This window comes from Bacillus rossius (assembly GCF_032445375.1).
Source record: "Bacillus rossius redtenbacheri isolate Brsri chromosome 9 unlocalized genomic scaffold, Brsri_v3 Brsri_v3_scf9_2, whole genome shotgun sequence".
NCBI lineage: Eukaryota > Metazoa > Arthropoda > Insecta > Phasmatodea > Bacillidae > Bacillus > Bacillus rossius.
Window position 1 is genome coordinate 11660901 of NW_026962013.1, and position 24795 is coordinate 11685695.

Genomic DNA, 24795 nt, shown 5'->3' on the forward strand with positions numbered 1-24795 from the left:
CTTCTCAAAATCCAAAGTCGTAAGTACCTTTGCTGTGTGCCTCTGTGCCCAACAGTGAAATTTAAATTTATATGAATAAAATTTACACTACATCAAATTTTCTCAAGAAAAATTAAGCTTATCATTAACACTTGGCATAGAGTGTTTATTTGTTTACAGGAAGCACATTTTAAATATGTAATAATGTCCTTAATTTTTATCTTACATTCTGTTATATTGCTAGATTATACTCTGTAAGGTAATTCTTAAATAGAGTGGTGTTTCTGGAGAAAAAAAAATGCATATAATTTAAAAATTGATTGTTTAGTACCATTAATATAAATGGTGAATGTTAGTTAATGTAAATGTTACATGCCTAGATGCACAGAAAATTCTGTGGAAGGAATTTAGTATTACAGCATCGACAAACACAAGGCTGACAAGGACGAGCCAGTTGCTGCACGAACATTTTGCAGAAAAACAACTACCTTAGACAACACAGAAACAGACAGACAAATTTAATGAAACTAAACAGATAAACTAAACAAATGATGACAGCAGACTTTCTAGGAGAACAGTTGTGAAGTTTCACAAACTGACATCTCCTGTCATCGGTTTTTGCAGGATGATGGGACCTTCACCTCCCTCTTTCCACCCCCTTGATGTTATGTGATAATTTGTTTTATTCAAGTTTTTTTTTTTTGCATAATGCCATTGCTGTATGTCATAAACCGTAATAACTGACAAAAGAGATCACTATATAAAAAATGATGAACATGCATACACACAGAAAACAAGCTAAAATCAGCCAGTGTAAAAACATTAAAAACATATACAGCACAGAAAATTCTATGGAAGGAATTAGTCAAGAAATTAATTAGGTAATATTCTTATGTCGCAAATTTTTTGGAAAGTAATAAATTTCCGAAAAATTCTTTTTGTCCAACACAAAAGATTTTTCTCTATCTATCTTGGAAACAGCATTTTAAATTTCTGTTGATTTCTAAGAAATAACAGTTTATACCATATATTACAATACGTATGCATTGATGCAGCTGTCACTTTTTTTTTTTTTCTTGTATATGGAGAATCATAGAATTGATAAACCTAACATTCACAACAGTCCATTTATAGGCAGCGTTTGTTCAGTATAAATACTACAAATTTTATTTCGTCGTGAGAATGGTCATTTAGATTAGTTTAGCTCCATTAAAAATCTTAAAATTTGTGGACGGTTGGTTACGTTAATATAGCTACATTAAATATAGTATAAATAATTTGATACATTAAATATACTGTATAATATTTTAATGGTTGCTTAGGAAGTTTGCAGCTGATAAAAATGTGCTTAAAACATGTTCATATCATCTTTCGTAAAGTTAAATGATGGAGAAATAAGAGAATATTAGAGCTACATTAAAAATATTTTTAAAAAGTTGGACGAGGTTTTGTTAGCAATATTAAAAATACTGCAAAATAGTGTGAATGGTTGGTTAGGTCAGAATAGCTACATCATAAATTGGCGATTCCTAAGCAACCATTAAAAACATTTTACGTTATTTTTAATTTAGCAAACATAACCTAATTGATCATTCTTATAATTTGACTAAAGTTCTCCAAAAATAAACACACAGATCCAAACGGGAAGCAAAAAAAATGGTGGTGGCTGTGTCTAAAGTATTTTCTGAATTTTATTATTAATTTCTGGAAAAGCCGCCGTGTAAGAATTTTATCCCAAAAATGACTTGGTCAACATAGCGACAAGCAGACAAACCCAACAATGATGCTAAACGGATAATGTGGACAGCATGACGACAACACAGAGATGCACAGGCGAAACCCAGCAACGTGACAAAACAAATGTTCTGGACACCGCTATGACAGCACGGGTGAACACGGAAGGCTTCCTAGAATACATCTTCCCCGTCGCAGGAACCTTTACAAGTTTTTATTTTTGAGATCAAACACAAACAAGAGCAAGCTTTGTATAGTTAAAATCGCGACAAAAATGTATAGGAAAAAAATTATTAAGCAGTCGAATGTGGCGGCCCACTGGCCAAGCCTTTGTAAGCTTCTTAAATACCACTGCCTATATCAAACAAACTCGCGAAAAACTAACAGATTTTATTACATTTTTTAATGAGCACACAACATACACACTCGCACATGCCTCATTAGCATAAATTGTCATCCACCATGTATATGCCTGGTTACAAAAACTAACATAAGGAGAGAGAGAGAGAGAGGAAAAAAAACATTTTTGAGAACATGAAAAAGAGTTATTTTTGTAACAATTAAATGTGAGTACTTCACAAAATGTCTTTTTCTACAGATTTATATATACTGATGAATGGTTGTTTGACTTGTTTCTAATTACAATAATATTGTACATTGTGCTTTTGTCTTGTTCACATTTTCAGTAGGAAGTTACTTACTTGAAACACTTTAGTTTGTTAGTGTGTTTAAGTTTTTTTATTGTTATGCACAGAAAGGCCTGAGATGATAAGATCTGTGAGACTAGTGGGCTCTGAATCACATGACACCATCTTGTTATTTGTAAGTTATGAGTTACACTGATTGTGACAGTGACCAGACATCCCACTACCAACCTGCTCTTTGTGAATGTATTCCACCATCTGTATGAGTTAGTTGTTCTGTGTCTGGCTAGTGGACTACAGTGCAAATTATTTCTGAGAGGGGTGAATTCTTTTGACATTGCTGGGAACTAAAGTTTATAAAGCACTCAACAAATGGTAGAAAAAAATGTCTGCAAAGAATGTAACACACAACTAATACAAGAAAATTACACCCATTTTATAAAGCACGCAACAAACAGTAGAAAAAATTTCTACCTACAGCTTCTATTGATAATTCATGTTTATCATGAAAACGAAAGAAAATGTCAGTAATTTTATTTAAAAGTGGTTTTTGTTTTCCCCACTGTATGAAAGTTGATTATGTAATAAAAAGAACATTGAGGGCTCCTATCCACGTAACAGCTGTGTCAAGTTTTCCGAACACTTCTTCAAATATGGCAGTTGAAAACTCAAGATAAGGGAAAGAAAGTTGGAAAAGTTGAACAATAATTACATTGCGTTATTGTGCCTTGTGTAGTTTATAAACCGGATCTCTAAAATGTGGTTACTGAGCATTTTGCATCTTGCGTTCTTGAGTGGTACTTTTTTAACCAGACCTAACACTTCCCTGTATTAATTCAAAACAGAGGTCTGTCGTATGCTTTAAGAAATTGCTCTTATGTTGTCGCAAGTTTTTGTTCCTTAAGATCTCTAGACATTTAGCAGAATATCCATAGTTTATATTCGAGCTGTGATTTTCATGGGCATAGAATCCTTGGATGTCACAGGGCGGGACCACTCCACCCCACCTCCCCTTCCAACTAGTATCAAATCTTGTTTGTTTTTTTAGTTACTTAAATATATCTTAAGATGGACACCCATTGGAAAAATGGTTTTTTTTATACCCTTGGTAACTTTTTTACAGTTATTCTAAGAGAAACTTTCTTTCTTTGCACCATGAATAAATGTTTGTGTTTCGTATTCATTAGTCTTGTGCCACCTCTCTCCTTGCTCAAGGAGAAAATACATCTTGGTTAAGCTATCTTAAGTTAGAGGTTGCTTTTGAACTATTGCTCTTTGGCGCTTTTTGTGTTGCATGAATTTTTTTTCAAGCGGAGTAAAATTTATTAACATGTTGTAGAGTAAAGCTGTAATATGTAATTTAAATCAACTTGGACCATAGAGTAATATTATTTTCATCAACAAAATTTATGTAATTCCATGACTATATGTTTTCTCTATTATTTACTGTGTATAATTTCATCAGGCCATTAATTTGTTTTGAAATCTTTTGTTTTAAGAAGTGACAAAAAAAAATTGTTCAAAACAAAATTGAATTTGCAAAAGTTTAGTTTGCTCCAATTTAGTTCATTTTGAGTACGCTTTCGACCACATCTGAAACAGAACACAAACCAACACTGGTAAACAATTAATTGAGGCGGCAGCTACAGTGTACAGATATTGAAATATGAGCTAAAAAAATGTGATTTCTCAGAAACTAGTTGGAATTTAATAACGCTGTTTTCAGGGTAAATACAGAAACATCTCTAGTGTTGAAAAATGGTATTTCCGTACATTTATTTTTACTTTGCGGAAAAGCAGTGACTTAAGATAATTACTTGTGTTTGCTCACAGGAAGAGGATTCTCCATTGAATGGGTGTTTCCCACAGAAAGGGGATTTACAGTACAGCCAAGGATTAACCACATAATAGTATTTTTTTTAAAAATAATAAATGTATTTTCTTCCACTTTTTTACACTTTTGACTATGATTGTTAATTAATGTAATTTTAGAGGAGTATTTAGCTGGGTATAATTTACAATTTATTCAGATAATTAAAATGATAAGTTCTTGATTAGTATTGTTGTTATTAGTGGAATTAGACCTTTTAATTAAAATTGATTAAGATATTCTATTTAAAAAAAAAATATATTTTTTTAAACCACTTTGTTTAAACCGTGTTTTTAACCATTGCGGTTTAAATCAGTCAACCCTGTTTTAAATATATAGTGGATTGTTATATCAAGAGCCACTAAAGAAACTTCTCGAACTTCAGTTGTATTGTGAAAACTTGTACTACACCAACTACTGCGTTTCCGGATTAATCATCTAGAGAGCAATTACAAGTCAATGTCATATTTGTATGGTAAACAGATGAACAAGGACTACTAAAGGTATTTATAATTTATAGGTTTAATACTCCATGATCTATACACCAAAAGGTATATAAAGAATAATTCATCTATGAAAATGTGCATGTATTTGCCAATTATTAGTATCCTGACTCAAATTCTCATAGCAAATGTGATAATTCTGGTTATTACTTTTGATTTCTTGTTTGCTACATATTTTTATTTTGCCACTATTTTACACAATAACTTTTTGTGCTACAGAGGATATCATAGTAGATAGTCTCATTATTGTTTGTCCTTCAATCTGACCTAGCTGAGATAGGATGAATGAATTGAGAGTCACTGTAAAGTGTTGGTCTACAATAAAATACCAGCTAATCATTCACAATTTTGAAATCAATTTTTTTGGTTAGGTATGGTTCTTGTCAAGACCTTGTTGATAAAATAAATTATACTCTTAAAAATCCACGACTACTCTGTCAAAGTATTCTCTTGTTAGGGAGCTGTGGTCCTAATGTCTTTAATAAAATATATATTTTTGTTAATAAAGGGCTAGTTTGCCATCTGGAAGTTATCCCTTGTTTATATTAGTACTTACTAAATCTTCAGACTCTGTAATGCCTTTCTCATTGGCCAAGACACTGAAAAAAAGTGGCATACCTGGTGTTGCTGTGAAAGTTTTTTTTTTTTTTTTTGCAATATTTACAATGATGGAAGTTACCAATAATATCAGGAACAAGGCTGCAGATAAGAGGCTCGTAGTGTAGGCATACACATCTTTGTCAAACAGCAAAGAGCCGGAAATATTTCATATTACTTCTTTAAAATCTTTATAAATAAATAGTGACCTACATGTTATATGAAATATACTTTTCTTTCTACGCCTGTTCATTTCTAGCAATTCAACATAAGTTATATTTGAACTCTGTTGTAGAAACTATTATGTAATACAGGGTCGTCTGCACACATTCTTCTTAGTAATTTCAGGAAAGGCATGTTTATTTCTGTGACGTAACGAGTCACAGCTGTCAATTCAAAACTGTTTGTTTTATGAATTTGGAAATAGCGCCACACTCTAAACTGCTTTACTCTTTGGCATTTTACCAGCCATGCAACAAGAGTCCACATTTCTTTAGGCAGAATTTGTTTTATAGTTATTTAAACATAATTTATTTTGATTGTTGTATTATTTCTAACTTTTTTTTTATTTTGAAATTTAGTTGTATCTTTTTTTTTGTGTGTGTGTTAATTCACGTCCAAATAGAAATTTTCTGTATTTGGTGTCTTTGGCTTGGGTCCACAGACGACCAATCAAGATGTCAAGAAAGGGTTAGGAAATAGGAAAGATCTACACACAAGAAACACAGTGAGTTTTATTAACTTTCCGGCAACATAGTTTGCATGATACTGTGTTTCAAAAGGTTACTTCACTATCCTGAGGTGACATTATAAACATATTTCACGTTTTTACGTTCAATTCAACATTAAAGTGCCTATTAATTCAAATTTCGGGCGTTTGTTTGCATATTTTTTTTTTATTACCCTGACCAACCACCATTTTGGTTTTCAGTTTCCCACACATATTACATCTTTACTGTGTATGTTTTTAAGTCAAAAAATTCTCTGATCTTAGATTAATATAACCTAAATCTGTCATCCCTGAGCATCACTATAAGTTAAACTGTGGTAAAAAGGTACCAAAGGTACTTGGCGCCCAACAATATATTATACAATTAGTTTTGTTGCCACATACTTTGATGTTTCAAAGTGTTACAGTGAAGCCAGCTGCTATATACATAGCTCTATATAGAGCCATCAGTGCTTCATTCTTTGGATCTGTTAATAATTTCAGGAAAGGCATGTTTAGTGTACATACTGCCACTAAGAGATTCACATTCTGAACAACTTGTTAAAAATGAAACCCACTCTCTTTGTGTAATTATGTTACTAAACATGCACATTTATATTTCTTAGTCACAATTTTTGATGAAGTCATTATAAATAACTTTTTTTTCCCTGAAAATTAGCTTGGTCACTTTTTAGTTGTTTTAAATGATTGCATTTATTTTAGGCCTTAGAACATTTTGTTTGGACATTATTTTTCTGTGGAGTCCATATGAATGACATCTGAAGGACTAAAATATACTCCTGCTGACTGATTACTCAGGCATGCTCTTGCATGGTAATTGGGTTGGGAAGGGGGGGGGGGGGGGGGGGTGTTGTTTATGAAATACTATACACCATCACAGTTGCTTATACATTTTTTTTTTTACTTTTTGTTTTTGTATAACCATACCAAGATGGACGTAAGTTAAAGCCTTGACGTATTTCAGATTTTTGGATGGTTTACTTGTTTCTGAAATTTAATTTTTTTTTCCTGCTGCGACTTGTAGGAATATTATTGATTTCTTGCCCTTTTTGTGCTTCTAATTGAAAAGTTAATTACTTGTCCATCAGTGAGCTTCATTTACATTCATATTTGCCATAATTTAAATTTTGTTGATATGTTTCTGTGGTTAAAGTTTTAGAGCAGCATCTTCACTACTTTGGAAATGGCTTCAACAATTGTGGGGATATATTTTAAGAATTAATGGCTTCTAAAAACTAATACCTAGTAGAAGCAGATTTCATTCTAAATAGGTTAAGAACTTTAGGTGACATGAATGAATGTATAAATTAATAAATGTGCTTGAGTCTTTTTGACATCAAGGTTGAGAAGGGGTAATACGAAAATGGAGTACCGAGAGTGAATTGGTGCAGAAAACAGGAGTACCCCTAGAAAACCAACCAACTTTGGCAACATCCGCCACTTTTCCCACTTGCAAAACGTGGCCCCAAAAGTGAAGCATTTGGCACAGTGTGACACCAACTCACAGTGTACTCAAAACATTACAGATGGGAGTACTGTTACCAGAGCCAGTCAAAACTGGCTTTGCCTAGACGTGAGCAAAAAGCTAGTCACAAAAAAACTAATAAGTGGCAAATAATACTGTTAACAAGGAATAATTCATATATCTCACAACTCTAATAGTATCTAAAACTGATTTTTCCCTTATAAAATTCCAGAAATATGGAAGAAAAAGTGTCACCAATAGTCACTTTTTACGTCTATCTTCAAGTCCCTATTGGTCACTTTTTTTAAAATGTTTTGGTCACTATTCCAACTTTTTTTAAGGTCATTATAGCCTGTTATTCTCTTATCTTGTTTCATTTTTGATGGTGTTTGAGATGATCATAGTTTTTCTGGTTTGACAATGTTTTTTGGTTTATGGCACATTAGAGATACAGATAGTCAAATTTGGTAAACTTTACATTATGCATTATTAAATCTTATTTATAATATTTTGAGACATAAGTTTATTACTAAAAAAAATAAACAAGTTTCTAAAACATGTCATTATATGAAAAACACTTTGTTAGAATTATTTTATTAGTTGTGACACTCCAGACCTCACCGGCTAGCTAGTACTTAATTGGTCTAAATTGCACATACATAAACACGTAAGTAGACTTTGGTTGAATATTTAAATAGTATTTAAGTTCCAGAAAAACCATTACTGTTGTTGAGTGGTTATTGAAATAGTCTCTCTATTACTGATTTTTACTGCTTTCTATTAATCCTTCTAGAAAATTCACAAGTCACCATGGCTGCCATCTTCTGACCACGAAAACAAGTAAATGACCTAAAATACAAACCGGTTGCACGAAACGTTTTAACTTGACTCCAAAATATGTTTACTGTTTGTTGGAACTGAAAATTATATACTGTGATGGTAAATCCCATGGTGGTTAGCAACTCGTCGTACCAGCCAAAGAACTCCGTCCTCGAAACATCTGTAAATAAAGTTCCATAAGATGAAAAAAGGTTCAATATGGACGTATAGCCTCGACTACAGCTGCAAAAATCTCTCCTGCTGCATTCTTTCGTAAAGTAGACCCACTGCCCGACACGTGACCTCTTGGTACGGACATTGACTAACTCTATGGTCCTCCTTTGACCTCCGAGAGGGCCATGGGTGCTGGTGTGATGTAATTTACAACCAATCACAAAAATGCACATAAAAATATTAGCCAATCCTGGTACCTGACAACAAGTGAAGAGTCCTTTTGAGTTCACACGCTCAAGAATTGTCCCTTTCTTTCTCTTTTAACAGCTAAACCAAAAGATTTATGTATTGGCAATCATAGCATGACCAGAGTTGTGGTCTAATGCTTACGTGAAATTTAAACTGCTTGCTACAGTTACTAATGTAGAATTAGGCTTGACTATGTTATGTAGGACTGCCGTGTTATGGGGAAATATAACAACACATAGTCTTAAGGAATTATTTTTATTTTACATAATATTAAATTATTTGTATTTAAAATTAAATGGTTAATTTGGTTGCAGCTCATATGCAACCAACATCATTAGCTAAGTTACATATATTTTTATATAAGTAGTAACATTTTATGAAATTTCTTAGAAAACCTTAAAAATCCTGGGGAAAAACCGGGAATTTGGTTTCGCAGATGGAGGAGCACCCTGAACAAGGAGGGTGTAGAACATTGCATCAAACCAGTTTAGGGGTAATGACTTTAATTATTTTTAAAACTTAAATGAACAAAAATCACTTATAAATGAAACGCCTTGGCATTAGCAGACTTTATATAAAAAATTATATATATTTTAAATTATGTTTAATATTTTGAGTTATTGTTCCATTATATGTATTTTTTTCAAGAAGTTTAATAAATATTATAATTCAAGAACTATTATATGTCAACTATTGTACTATGAAAGTTTTTTAATTTGGTATGTTTGGGACCACTGCCATGCTAGATTGGCGATTTTGCCTGATCATAGAGTGTCCTTGTAGTTTTAACAGGAATAAAAAAATAATAATAAACAGTAAAACAATACAACGGTCATTCAATAAGTAACGAGACAAATCAATGTAGCTCAAAAGCAGTTTATTTAATCAAAATAAAACTGTACCTGTTTTTCAACATGATCTCCCCTAACAGTAATACGCTTATCCCATCATTCCCTTAAGTTGCATATGCCCCTGGCATAAAATTATTTTGGCTGCTCTCGGAGCCACATGTGCACCTGAATCTTGGCTTCTTCGTTGGAGCTGAATTTTTTGCCGTGGAGAGCTTCCTTAAGAGGCCGTGTCACAAATTTGTGCTCCTATCTATATCAATGTTATTTTAAAAGGCAGTTTTTCTCAAAGTCTATAAGAGGTAGGGGCCGGAAATTTTGCCTACTGAAAGTATACAATACATTTAACATAACTGCTTTTTTCAAATTTAGTTATAATATCATATATTATTTCTGTGATAAATAATATTATCAATATTTTGATTTGTCCAAATACAGTGAAATTTTGCTTATATTTATAATTATTTAGCAAAAACTGAAAAGACCATTGAAATGTATTGCACATTACCTTTCGATCAGTGTCTTCATGATCATGATGGGTTTAAAAACCTGGCTGTAATCAAGTCTTTAACTATTACATGACAACATTTATACTTAATAATTTGGAGATAGGCCTTTTCTATCCTCAGCCCCTGAGCTTTTACATCTGGTCTGGTGACCGACCTGACACTCTTCAACCACCCCAAGGGTCTCCGATTGCACATCCCATCAAAAAAAAAAAGCTGTTCGTTCATTTGTTTTTGTGTTCGAGCGAAGGTTTACTTCTCCACAAGTGCCACAGACTTCACACATTTATGCCAAGGTAATATTCCGCTGATGTGACGCCATACGAATGTATTATTCGCGACCATACAACTTTTTTGTTTGTCATCGGGAAGAAATAAAATCATGGTGTTTTCTATACAGGGAAAAACCGTCGTTTATCAAGCAAGAGTGGGGTGTTTATTTCAACTAGAAGAAAGAAAAACAGAGGGGAAAGTTTGCAGAGTTACAAAGTTATCAGCATAAAAATAGAAGTTATTTTTACGTAGCGCCTACTGGAATGAGTATTTTGTGTTGAATTATGTAGCATGATTAATATTCTCTTATGGTATGTGTGTTTTGTTAAAATCTTATAAAACAAATCTTACTGTTGAAGGATTTTCATTTTTTTGTGATGATCTTACTTAAACAAGTTTTAATTATATTACACATGTCTATTTTAAAAGCATTTTAATATGTACTTATAGAATTGTAATAGCCTTTATACGGACTCTCAAAATGCATGTGCGCATCTATAATTATCTACATCACCATTATGGCCGTTTCACAAGATCAAATATTTATTGAATTCAATCCGTTGCATTCATTGTACATGATTTTCGATATGTACATTGAATTCAATACAAATTGAAGATGTTACTCAACTAAGCTTATTCTTATTAACTTATACAGACCTGCCAACTCTCACGATTTTGGTGTGAGGCTCACGATTTTAAGGTCCATCTCACGCCCTCACGCCAAAATAGTGTTTCCTCACGATTTTTCGGGGCCCCAAGATTTTGTTTGTAAAAGTTACAAAACAAGTTTTACGAAAGCTTACAGTAACGAGTTTCCATCAATACTTGAGTCATGTAAAGGAAGCAATTTTGCGTTTTGTAGCGTGTGCCGTGCTGATTTTTCTATCTCGCATAGTGGAAGAGGAGACATTGTGAAACATGCCGCTACAAAAAAACACAACAAACACGTGAAGTGTATTGCTACCAATAAAAAAAAATTAATTTTGCTGTGAACAGTGATAATAGTGTTACACGAGCAGAATGTTATTTTACATCTTTTTTAGTTGCAGCCCTGCATGATCACTACACGACAGCGCTAAATTATGTTCAACTAAATTAAATCTGCAACCTATAATTTGTTGAAATAAATTTTGAAGCACAGACCATGTAACATATTTACAGATATGTCACTTAAATTTAAAGATCTCATTTGTTGTTTTTTATATCTAACCTGTATTTATGGGCCTGAAAATTTTTATCGAGGACCTCATGATTTTTTAAATTTGAATGTTGGCAGGTCTGCTTATAAGTATTTTGTTTGTTCAGTAGCTACATAAAAGTAAAAAGATTCTTTATTATTTAAATAATGAGCATATATAAGCAATAACGTTTTATAAATATTTTCATAAACATAATGGAATATATTTTTTCAATACTTTATATCTACGATCACATCAACGGCAGTATTATGTAATCAATGAGGTAATGAAATATCTTTAACGGATATTTTCTCCTCTGTAAAGTAAATTTGTAATGCAGCCCTCTTAATGTTAGTCTTGTGAGTTATTTCGTCTTCTAATATGCTACAGCAATATATAAAATTAAGTTTCGTTAGTGTTTTAGTCTTGTGTAATGTTAAAGTGTTATGTAATCAATTCAATAATTTTTTTGTAAATTCGTATTCATAAAGATACATATCGTAATAAGATAAATAGTAATATTTGTAAATTTAAATTCTTTGAAAGAACGTCGATAAGAGGTTCTCCTACCTCTGTTAAACTGTATGATGGTGCATGGTAAAAAAATTAGGTAGTCTGACTTAAGTGAGATTGTATTTAGATTGTGTGTAATGCATATGCAATATCTAAGCATATGAATTTATGTTATTATCCTTTTACAACGTTACATGATGAATTTCGTATACTTTTTATGTCAACTAACATTATTTTTCACGGAATATTACATCAAGATAAAGAATAATTACATGTTTGAAGATTAATTGTATTCCGATACGTTTAAAGTATTAAAATTTTTAAATACGACTGATACTACAGTTGTAAATGTGAGGTTTCTTGACTCTGAATCCCTGCATCCGCAATTTCCTTGTGAGCCGCCGGTCAGATTGTCATCCTCTCAGATTGTCGAGGAACCAGATACATTTTTCTTCGAGTAAGCTGGAGCTGTCAACCTTCCTACTAATCATGTGATAAGGGTATAGTAGCTTTATCACGCGCTGCGGCTACAGTTACTTCGGTTGAATAAGTCACTAAATCTCACTGTTAAAAGAGTGAACTTATAGAGCAGAATATTGGAAATAAACATTTACTGACACGGCCTCTTAAGGAGAACAAACATATGAAAGTGTGAAGGGAAGAGAGCTGGACTGTAAGGAGGGTTTGGAAGAATCTCCCAGCCCAGTTTTTGAATGCATTCTGTGCTGTATGCGGCCATGCATTGTTGTGAAGCAAAATCACACCTTTTTTTTTTTTTTCTCAAAAGTCCATGATGTTTAGTGCAATTGTTCATTGGTCTTCAAGAAAATCAAATGAAATAGGGACTTGTGAGTCCCAGAAAAGTGTAAGCATCACTTTACCAGCAGAGGGCTGGGACTTGAATTTTTTCCGCATTGGAAAACTTGTTTGTTTCCACTCAAGGCTTTATCTCTTCAACTCAGGCTCGTAATAGTGAATCCACGTCTCATCGCCCATTGCAATTCTTTCAAAAAAAGATTCTTTCTCAGTGGAACATCGAGCTTTCAACTGTTTACTGATTGAAGCCTTGTTTCTTTGTGGATGTCCATAAGTTGTCTCGGCACCCATTTTGCGCAGATTTTCTTATATTGCAGTTTATTTTGAAATGATGCAATTGACAGTTACAACACTTGCAGACACTTTTGCAGCTATAAGTTCAACTTCTTCTGTTGTCTTGGATTATCACGCCAATGCAAGATTCAGAGGAGGAAGTTACAGCTTCAACTGGTCGGCCACTTCACTGCTCATCATTGATACTTTTGCAACCACTTTTAAACTGTTGTACCCACTTATAAATGTTCAAACGGTTTAAACAATTGTTCCAATACACTTTTAACATCCTTGCATGGATATCACTACCTTTAACACCATCCCCGACTAAAAATCTAATCACGGAATGTTGTTCTTCCGGGGTGCAATCCTCAATCAGATTGATTTGACATCTTGAATACTGATTTATAGGTTGTGATTGCAAATTCTTATTGAATACTTGATCAGAAGTCATTGCATGGATGCCAACTTAAACTATTGAAAGTTTTACATTTATTAAATAAACTTTTTGAGCTACAAAATTGTATCTATCAATTTATTGAATGACCCTCGTATTTAAAAAAGTTGTAACAAGATGCTAAGTAGAAAGAGATGAGCATTATTGTTAGAAAATGTATCTGACAACACTTTTTCTGTGATTCAAATCTCTTCCAAAAATCTATATGGAAATGTACCAGCTAGAAATTGGGAAAATATGCTTAAATGAAAACAATAAGCAAATTTATAACACGGGGAGTACAGAAACGTGTCCTTGCAGTCAAGGTAAAAAAAACACCTAAATCCAACCCAAACATTTAAAATGCAAGTGACTCGATTGGTGCCGTATTACAGAATTTGCCAACCCATAGAATACTGGATTAAAGAGTTTTCACTGTGCAAATGTTTGCTGCTTGCTTCATCTAAGTTAATCATCCTGTCTATACTATCTAGTCACTTATAAACTAAAGCTTGGAATTACAAATCTTCCATTTTGAATTTATTTTGGGAAATGTTGGGAATGATTTGAACCTTATTTCCCTGTAAAAATAAGACTTATTTTCAGGCAAATAATAATTTTTAGTCTTGACCTTTGAGACACCAAGTTTTGATGGTTTTTAAAATATAATGTAATATAAAATATATAATATAATGTTTTCCATTAAAAAAAAAATTGTTAAAACAGATTTGCCATTTTTCTTTTAAAATTGAATTGGAAGTTTATAGTACATTGTATCATGCCATAAATAGATACGTAAAATTGATTATTATTATTATTATTTTTTTTTTGCAGGCCTTTGTAACGGATGTATTTGAAGGCGAAGTATCCGTGGCGTTTGAAAATGAGTAAGTGTTGTAAATATTTTTTCAACTTTGTTTTAAGTGTCTAGTACTGTGCAGCACAGAAATTTTTTTTATGTGTTAACTCTCTTTCTGTGGCAAGCTGGCAGCCAGAGTCGAAGTTCCCCTACGCGCAAGTGCGTCTTCCACCGGATGTGCTCAATCCGAAGGCGGACTACGTGGAGAACCAGGAGGTGGAGGTGTACTCTCGGGCCAACGACCAGGAGGCCTGCGGTTGGTGGCGGGCGATCATCAAGGCATGTTGGCGTCCCTTCGTTGATACGGCCAGTTGTTTCCCTAGAAATGGTGTTCACTAGGGGGTGGGGACACCGCTCCTTTTGTTCGGTAGCCTACAACTCGCGTAGTTTCGGTTCCCTACCACGTTCATGCAACTTCGGATTTCTCTCAAAAATTGAAATTAAAAATCGAAAGGTTAGGTTAGGTCAGTCACAACATGCTTGAACTTCTGATTTAGCGGCTGAAGTTGCGTTAATACCAAAACGCAAAACTTCGGAAATGTTCGGAAATTCTTGCAGGGAACCGAAGCTACGTTGAGTTGTAGGCTTCCCCCCTTTTGTTTTCTTTCCCCACCATTTTACTGCCGTTTTCTCTTGAGAAGCCGCCCCGTTATTTAAAACCCAGCGACTCGTGTGCTTGCAACACGTGTTGAATACGACCGATTATTAATTGCACATGTGTGCGTTTGGCAGTGCATTGTTCAAGTGCACCTCTGTTGTTGGAGAAAATCAATGCTGCTTTTGATGAAACTTGTGCAGGGACGTAAATTTCACTTGTGTTTTTAATTGTGTATGATGCCTTTGAATAAATAATTGGGTGATTAGAAAGTTAGATCACATTTATTTGACACTTAGCATACAAGTTTCTGTGTACGAACAAGGCACAGTAAATACTTTTGGTGTATTGAAGAATAATTGCCATGGTAATTGATTATATTTTTATCTGGTATGAAATCTTCTTGGAACCATTTCTTTACTATAATGTGTATTATTGCATAATGTTGAGTGATTACCGTATAAACCCACGTACCACCCGCACCTTTTTAAAAAAATCAGGTTCGAAAAAGTAGGGTGCGGGTGTTACATGGGTCTTGGGCCATTTTTGCACGGTGACGAAATAACGGCGGCGCAACTGGAGGTTGCTGCGATAGGCAAGAGGGGTAGGGGAAAAGGATGAGAAGGAAGCGGCAGACAGTCAAGGTCACATTCCTCACAGCGTTGTCACACTGCAGCTTCGTTGGTTACAAACGCGTGCTCCCGCGCACTGTCCTATCCTCATTTGTAAAGTACCTTTTGGTTTTACACGTGTGTTGGCTGCAGTATTGTAATGAATAGTAAAAAGTTGCGTTCTTTCACAGTTGTGGAAAAGTTAAAAATAATCAGTGAAGCGGAAAAAATCGGTAACCGTGCCGCTGGGCGAAAATATGATGTCGACGAATCATGTGTGAGGGATTGGAGGAAAAGTAAAGACATACTGCTTTCGGCCAGTGGCGATATACGTGCGTTCCGTGGTGCGGTAGCAAAGTTTCCGGAGATAGAGGAAAAACTCTACCACTACGTACAGCTGTGAGGAAGTTTAAGTCCGTTCTTGGCCGACGGCTGTGACATCATGTTATTCTTTTGTTAATTTTATTGTCTGTGTGATTTTGTACGTCACTTTTATTTAGGCCTAAATAAATGCCGTATTTGTGTTAACCTAATTAAATTTTTATGTTGAATATGCCACATTTAGGCACAAGGTTTTTTATTATGCATGTGATAAAAATAGTTTTTATTATGCGTGGCTAGGACTCGAGTGCTTTATCGTTTGTTTGAACGAGGTCATTGCCCAGCGCACGATAATGGACGCGGAAGATTGCAACTGTAAACAGCTGGGAGCTGGGCAAGGTCACGCGCACACACGGCGTGTTGTTATCGATCGCGCGCGCCGATGCCACGTTCTATTCGCGCGATGTTGCCACATTGCAGTTTCCTGCCTTCTGTACACTTTTAACACAAATACCGAGGCAGTAATAAGTAGCATAGTACTTTTTTTGGTAATTCTTTACGATTTGTTATAAAGAAGTCACGACCAAAATTATTTTTTTTCCATGCAGATTTGCAATAAAAACTTTTTTTCCCACCATGGCATTCTAAAAATAAGGGTGCGAGTCTTACCGAGGGGCGGGTGGTACGTGGGTTTATACGGTAGTTTTGGTTCAAAATGCAAAATAGCAATTGTAACTCATTTGATTATTATTATTGGAGGTTTCTAAAAAAATATCAATCTATTCAACAACAAACTTCTTATAATACTCTAGTTTTTTTTATCGCATCTGTTTTTGGGGGATGGGAGGTTGGAGAATGTGTGTTTTACTACAAGAATATGTATGTATTAAGGAAATTTAACAAATATTGCTCAAAATTTTCAAAGAACATGTATATTATTTTACTTATAGTAGTTGCAGTAGTAAGTAATTGGATTCAGAGTTATTGAAGCTTAAAAAGCAATTTTTGAATTCTGTGTAAAAAAAAATATTTTATTATTATATTTTTTTTTTACAAAAAAAAACAGTTGTATATATAACATTTTTCATTATTTGATTGTCTTTTTTTATATCTGTGGCATGGTTCTAAAAGGGCCAATGTCAATTTTTTACAAAAATTAAGTCCAATGTGCATTTTTAAACATGGTGCATTTTGTGCTATAATGGCCAATGTGTGTAACTTACCATGTGGCAGATATAGGTTATGATGGGGCCAAAGTCACAACAATAATTAATTCTTCATTTTGTGCTACTGTCCGGACCAAACGTTGTGGTAGCTGGACTCCCTAGTGCTGTAGGCGCGTAATGTCGGCACGGCCCGGTCACACGCGGCGCACATTCGGCACGGCTCGGACGTGTTGTCTCTGTTACAAAAACATATGCGTGTATCGCTTTCTCATCGCTCCCCAGGCCACAACGCTTTGGGTTTCACTCGTCCTTATCATGACACCTTAGGCCCATATAATTTTTTCACTATATAACGAGAAATGTAAAACCGATGGTGTGACTTATATTAGCAACCCAAAAACAGCAATGTAATCAACCCATATGAATGCAAAGCACACGTTACCAGTAGTCTGAATTTCACCTCGACAGATATTTTATCCAATAATCATCTGTCTCCAAATGTTGTTAGCTGAAAATTAGTCGGTATCAAGGAATGTGTAATGAAATAAATATGTTACGCGCAAATAAATTTAGCATATGAAGTTTACTGCAGGGGGACAAAACGTATTTTTAATATACCTCGTCACAAGCATAACTTTAAAAAAAAATCAATTACATGAAAATATAATACTCTTGGTAAAAGTGCCACATACTGTAGAAAGAAAATTAAATAAAATCACCCTGTACAGGTAATTAACTCGTTAAATTACATGAAACAATAAAACATAAATCTCAGGAATTTAAAAATCAAACTGACCTGGTCGCCGGTTTTGGTTAAATGCATAATACTGTAAAATGCAAAATTAGACTATAAAATGCCACTATACAAAATTATGAAAGATACAATATAATTCACAATAGCAATATCGTAAGTATCAATGTCTACAGAATAAATACAATTTCCAAACAAAAATATAAAGGTATATTATAAATAAACAATGTATTGATAACCTCCCCCTTAAGGCATTGAAGTCATTACTCACTATTTTAGCAATATTGTCTCTTTCTCGACTATGAATAACTTTATGAGGCCGTCGGCAGCGTCCACGTCCACGTCCGTCCATTTCCGTACGTCTCGTAGCTAGAGCTGTAGCAAACCGTATGTATTCGTTACTGAGTAACGGGTGCGCCGTCTATATACGAGTAACGAAACGTTACACACGGCTGCATTTCGTTACTCGCATTTTTCGTATGTTTCACGCATGCGCGCGCATATTCGATGAATTTACGTTACAAAGAACGATGTTTGTTTATTAAGTAAAGTATAATTTGGAAATTCGTCGTCCAAGTTTTTTACTGTTTATTAAAGGTATTGTGTGTGTAGACAAAGTTTGAGATTGGAACACAAACAACGTAAGAAAGTATTTTTTACAAATTAGAAATATTTATGTTTTTGTTTTTTATTATCGTGAATTTTCACGTTTTTTTATTATCTTAAAAGAGATAAAATAATAAAGCCGCTCTAATGAGATTTAATTGTTTCTTGGTTAACAAAAACTGTTAATTATCAAATATTGTTAATTGTATATATTCTATTTATTATTATTTACGGGACGTCATACTGTACGCGTACGCAATACGACTCTATTCGTTGCATTTTATGCGGTATCAGAAGTAACGAGTAACAATACGATAGTAACGAGTACTGATTGTTATAGTAACGAATACATACGGGTACGCTTATTTTCGTTACTTTTACACCTCTACTCGTAACACGCGCTGCGAGTTGGTCACGTAGCAATGTTTTCATGCTGAACGCTACACGTACCGACCTGCGCGCGCATCGCCTGCCCCTCCGCCACCTTGCCCCTTCACCCCCGCGCAGCCAGCTATCAGAACGTTTGGTCCGGACAGTACAAGGGCCAATGTTGACATTGGTCTTTTGAAGCGCCAAATAAGCAATGGCCAATGTCAAAATTGGCCATTATAGCAATAACAGTACTGTGATATTTGGCTTAGTTTGTATGACATTGGCAATTGTGACCCCTCATATACTGATATTTACTTTATGTTTATACGCTGTTGCTGGAAAAAACATGTAAACATAATCATGAAAATTAAAAATAATATGTATGTTGGCAACATTTGACAGTTATCGATATAGATAATTGTCGAAAGCAGAATTTCAAGCCGAAAAAATGACACATGTGGTAAATGTGATCGGTATGAGTTACTTCTTAAATCCAGTAAGGATGTAATTGTTCTGGAACAAGCTGAGAAAGAAAATAAGATACACTTGGAGCTGGCAGAATCTTCATATGAAGAAAAAAGGAAAGACAAATTGCTAAGTAAAAGTAACAGTAACTGCATAACAATGTCATTTTATCTTCAGAAATGCCTCCCTACCCCACTTTTTGTGAGTGGAGTAGCATTTTATAAACGACAACTCTGGACATTTAACTTAACAATATATGAGACAGGTCTCCAGAAATCTGCTGCTACTTGTTTAATCTGGGATGAAACTATTGAAGTAAGAGGTGGACAGGAAATGTCATCCTGTTTATACAAGTATCTGCAGAGTATACCTGATGCAATTGAAGAAGTGAATATGTATAGCGATTCCTGTCCTGGCCAAAATCGCAACATTTACGTGGCCGTAATGTTACTGACTCATGTGAAAACTGTAAACATTGAAGGTAGAACACTGATCATCAATCATAAATTCCTAGAGCCTGGCCATACTCATATGGAAGCTGATACGATACATGCGGCAATTGAGAAAACAAAGAAAAACAACAGTAAATGTAGAACTTCCGAGAGACTGGGCAAACCTAATTCGAATGGTACAACGTCCACCCATAACAGTTGTTGAAATGGAGCAGAAAGACTTTTTGAACTTCAAGGAATTGCTTAGCAATCATTATGTTCACCGGAAGGTTGATACCGAAGGAGAAAAAATTTCTTGGTTGAGAATAAAGTGGATGAGATATGTATGATTCTTCATGTTCCGATACAATCAAGTTCAAATATTCTTTCCAAGATGATGAACAATTCAAGACACTTGATCTGTCATGAAGGCACAAGAAAAGGAATTCGCTTTCAACCTTAAGTCCTATTTAAAGTATGCCATTACCACTTCCAGTAGAGAAGGTAAATTATTTGAAGTCTCTCTTACCTTACATTCATCCCAACAGTCATCAATTTTATGAGTCATTCCTGAAGGGACTCACACCATCTTTTGAGCTTACCGGTGGGTATCTCCTGGATGACAGTGAAGAAAATGAAGCAGACGCTGAATAAAGTGAATGTTAGACCTGTTTAATACGAACCAAAACCTTGCGGATACAATGGATGTGCTTATTTTGTTTGTTGTTTTATTGGGCTACAATGTAATACATGTATTTATTTCTGTTTTTTACTGAGAATAATGTAAGAGAATATACATGGTGGAGAAGAATATTAATTAGTGAAATTATTCATATGTTAATGTGCATTGACTGATTATGTTCAAGAGTCCTCTTAAATTGATAAGAACTGAAATTATTTCATCTAATTAATATGTCTAAATAGTAGTTAAAGGTTCTAATTATGTATTTTGTGTGCTTTTTCAAGGCCAATGTCAGCAATTTTAACCCATTTTGAACGAAATAAGGGCCAATGTCATTAATTTTTTTTTTTTGGTTAATGTGTCTAGAGAAGTTGTGCTTGGTGTACTATACTTGTCATGGACTCCAGTTTGTATTGGGGAAGTATCATAACATTGGTGTGCATAGTTTCTTTGCCATTAATATTTTAAGAATAAACCATATATACAGAGGTTAATATCTCGGAACTGTTATTTTTGACATTGGCCCTTTTAGAACCAAGCCACAGATATATATCTGTTATTTTGATAGCATTGCTGCTGCCTGTGTAGATGAAATCATGTGTTAGGTTAATGTTTGGTTACATTACAATTATAAAGCATTATTTTTAAAATTAAGTTGTAATGTTGATAGCTTTTTCTTCTGTTGGCTATGTTCCGCATGTTTGTTGTGAGTATATTTTGTAATGTTTCAGATGATCAAGGGTGACTTCCATGTTGTGGAGTACTTGGGTTGGGAGAGCACGTACACAGAAATTGTGGCGAGCGATAGGTTGCGGCCCAAGAACCCTAACCCTCCCATCGACAGGAACACATTTTTTAAATTCGAGATTGAAGTACCTGAAGAACTTAGAGAATAGTAAGTACTGCAAATGTTAAATTATGCTTCTGTGTTTGTTTCGGTGTTTGAAAGAAAAAGTTTACTGATGGAATGTGCTTGTGCAGTAACAAGGGAGGGAAAAATTTAATCTGCGAATAATAAGCGGTAGTCTGATAATGCAAGGATTGGTGGTGAAAAAAGACCTCTTGATATTTGGCGGTTGGGTTTTTTACTAAACTTATTTTGTGTTCCAAGCTGTGCTGTGATGTATGCGGTCATCAAAAGCAAAGTATAGTGATCACTGCTGTTCAGGCTGTCCTCAATCGGACTTGACTTCAGTTTGGCGCATTGAAGGCGCGTACGCCTTCTCTTACACTTAACCAATTAATCAAAGCAACTTATAATAAGTTATATCCAAGATTCAAACATAAAATTTACATTCTGTCTAAATTACAAATTACAGCAATTACTGATACCATACAAAATAATGCATTAAATATATAAAAATTAAAATATGTTTAAATACTAACCTAAAACATATTAAATGTGGTTATAAGTAGGAAGAAATTAAAGTATGGTTTAAAATCTTATTATGATTTCTTTCTTAAACACACACACATTTATTCAGTATTCCCTTTGTTACATGTATGTGAATTTAGAGAGCCAATTTTTTTTTCAATAAGAGTTTTTTAAACATCTTGGTAGACCGTTTGTATCTAGCATCTTGATCGAGGCTGTTAATGGAGGCGAGTTACCTTGATGTTTTTTTTTCTTCTTTTTTTCAGTGCAAATGTCTGAAATTGAAAAAAATTGAAAGTTTTGGTTTTTGTTTGTTCACTCCAGCGCAAAAATGGACAACGCCCACAAGGAGTTCCAGAAGGCCATAAGCGCGGCAATATGCAGGTTCGTGGCGGAGCGGGGTGTGCTGAGCGTGATCTCCCGCAGCGACCAGTCGAAGAAGCGCTCGTCCATGCTGCAGGAGATGCACTTCCGCAACCTCAGCCAGAAGGTGCTGCTGCTGAAGCGGACGGAAGAAGCCGCACGCCAGCTCGAGTCCACCAAGCTGCAGAATGTCGGAGGGTGAGTGTTTGGCGTTTACCATTTTCAGAGGTTCATAGGTTCTTAAACCATGTCATGGGGTCACGTTATTATAACTAGTCACTGGCCAGACCACCCGCCTTCCACCACAGTGTTAGGATATCAAAACACTTAAAACTAGTCTGTGCGATTTTTTTCTGATTTTTCTTGTTTCTTTCCAGGTGAATTGGTCCCTTAAATTTTGTATTTTTCAAAAAATTAAGCCGTAGCTCTGTACATTTTCAGAGAACCTCCTTTTAAATGATATCGTAGGTTCTTAAAACCATGTCGTGCAGTCACGTTATTATACTAGTCGCTAGTCAGACCGCCCGCCTTCCACCACAGTGTTAGAATATCGAAACACTTAAAACTAGTCTGTGCAATTTTTTTCTGATTTTTCTTGTCTTTCCAGGTAAATTGGTCCCTTAAATTTTGTATTTTTCAAAAAATTAAGCCGTAGCTCTGTACATTTTCAGAGAACCTCCTTTTGAATGATATTGTAGGTTCTTAAACCATGTCATGGGGTCACATTATTATACTAGTCTCTAGCCAGACCACCCACCTTCCATCACAGTGTTAGAATATCAGAACACCTAAACCAGTCTGTGCAATTTTTTTCTGATTTTGCTTGTCTTTTCCTCTGTCTGAAATATTAGTTTTAGGTGAATTGGTCCCTTAAATTTTGTATTTTTCAAAAAATTAAGCCGTAGGCTCTGTACAGGATGTGGGATATAATTATGTGCACTTATTGAAGTGTGCTCTTGTGTAATTATTATGATGGAATTTACTCTCCCATCTGTTACATGTTGGAGTACTGCTCTGTAACGCCAGTAATTTTGGCTGGATACTCAATTGAAATTACAGTGAATTCTCTTTATTAAGTATTTGATGAGTCCAAAAAAAAAAATTGGACACTACTTTATAGATGGTTGCTTTATGAAGGGGTTTTACCAGACTGTCACAATGTTACAAATGGTCATTTTCTATATATTTCAATCACTAAAATGGCTAGCTACAGTTAAAGTATTGTTATGGAAATAAAGGTTTATGTGAAGAATTAATAAACTGGTACCTAACTATACATATTATAAAAAAAACATTAAGCTATGGAAAAGTTTCAGTAAAATAATATGAGATAGAACTTTTTCTCTTTGGGTGTAGTTTTTTTGCATATCTGTAAATTTTTGCTCTGTTCAATATGATTGTTGTTTATTAAAAATCAAGCAGGTAATTTCTTACAGTAGGTATCTCTTATTACTACTTGTCCCAAAAACACAGTGTTTTTAATGTTGCTAACACAACCTAACCAACCATTTACACTGATTTAAAGTATTCTAAATTTAGCTAACCTAACCAACTGTTAAAAATGTTAAACTACTTGAAATATTGCAATATAGTTTACAGAATTATTAAATAGAATGATAGGTATTTGAAAAATACCATTTACAGATATTTATTTTTTTTTTTAAAGCACTTACTTTAGAAAGAATGGCAAAACCAGGGCAGAACCTTCACATTGTTTACAATTTTAGATGTTGTAAAACAACTAAATTAAATCTAAACAAAGGGGTGTTGAATACACTGCATAAATCAGCAGTGTGCATTTGTGCCTTTAATAAATACTATTGATTGGCACTGTTTAGGAGAAAAAACAGCATTTGCGATATTGAAATACATTAAACTCGTTAGTCCTGGGTCCTTTGAAATTGCAACCTTCAGGTTTTTGAAAACCTCAGATTTCTGAGCAGCCGGCCACACTACGGTGAAAAACAGTGAGAAAACCCTCTCGACAGCCTCAGTGTGGTATGGCGAGGGCCGCTATTGATAGCAGTCGCCAGCTGAAAGCCTTTAGTAAGCATGACTCGCCTAACTGCGATTCTTGATTATCTGAGACACGTCTCCTGGATTGTCATGTTCCTACAGTACAATGATTTATAAAAAAAACTCAAGGATCCTTTACTCACCAGTATTTGTTGAGTCGGTCTGTCACAGGAATGAAACGATAATGGGAATCGTAATAGGAATTGTGCACACATTTTTACAACAAAGTTAAAATACACTGAAAATTAACACCAGACATACACTAAATACTAAATATGTTTGTATACTATACATGTTAGTTGAATCACTGTAAATTTCATTAAAACACTTAATTCAGATGTGATGTTTCAACCTCGTCTTCTTTATCAATTCTGCACAAATGTCAGACAGTTCTGGTTTGTCCTCTCTTATGCAAAACTGTAGAGCACAGTTTGTGGCTCTGTATTAACTCAGAGAAGAAAAGTCTCCCCCCCCCCAAATCAGCATTGCCGTTTTGAGTGGCAGCAATATATTCTGTCATTGTCGTAACAACTGGTTCACTCTGATCAACATCAACAAGCAATTCTTTTTCTATT

At 34.5% G+C, this 24795-nt stretch overlaps 1 protein-coding gene across 10 annotated transcripts in view; it reads left to right on the forward strand.

Annotated features, from left to right (window-relative positions):
- LOC134543021 (fragile X messenger ribonucleoprotein 1 homolog) overlaps window positions 1-24795 on the forward strand; it is a 95384-nt gene that overhangs the window by 1127 nt on the left and 69462 nt on the right. For all 10 annotated transcript variants that reach the window (XM_063387701.1, XM_063387702.1, XM_063387703.1 and 7 more), the window contains exons 2-5: window positions 14442-14494; window positions 14592-14745; window positions 21198-21361; window positions 22166-22402. In XM_063387701.1, the coding sequence (XP_063243771.1) occupies window positions 14442-14494; window positions 14592-14745; window positions 21198-21361; window positions 22166-22402 (608 nt within the window). The remainder of the gene's footprint in view (window positions 1-14441; window positions 14495-14591; window positions 14746-21197; window positions 21362-22165; window positions 22403-24795) is intronic.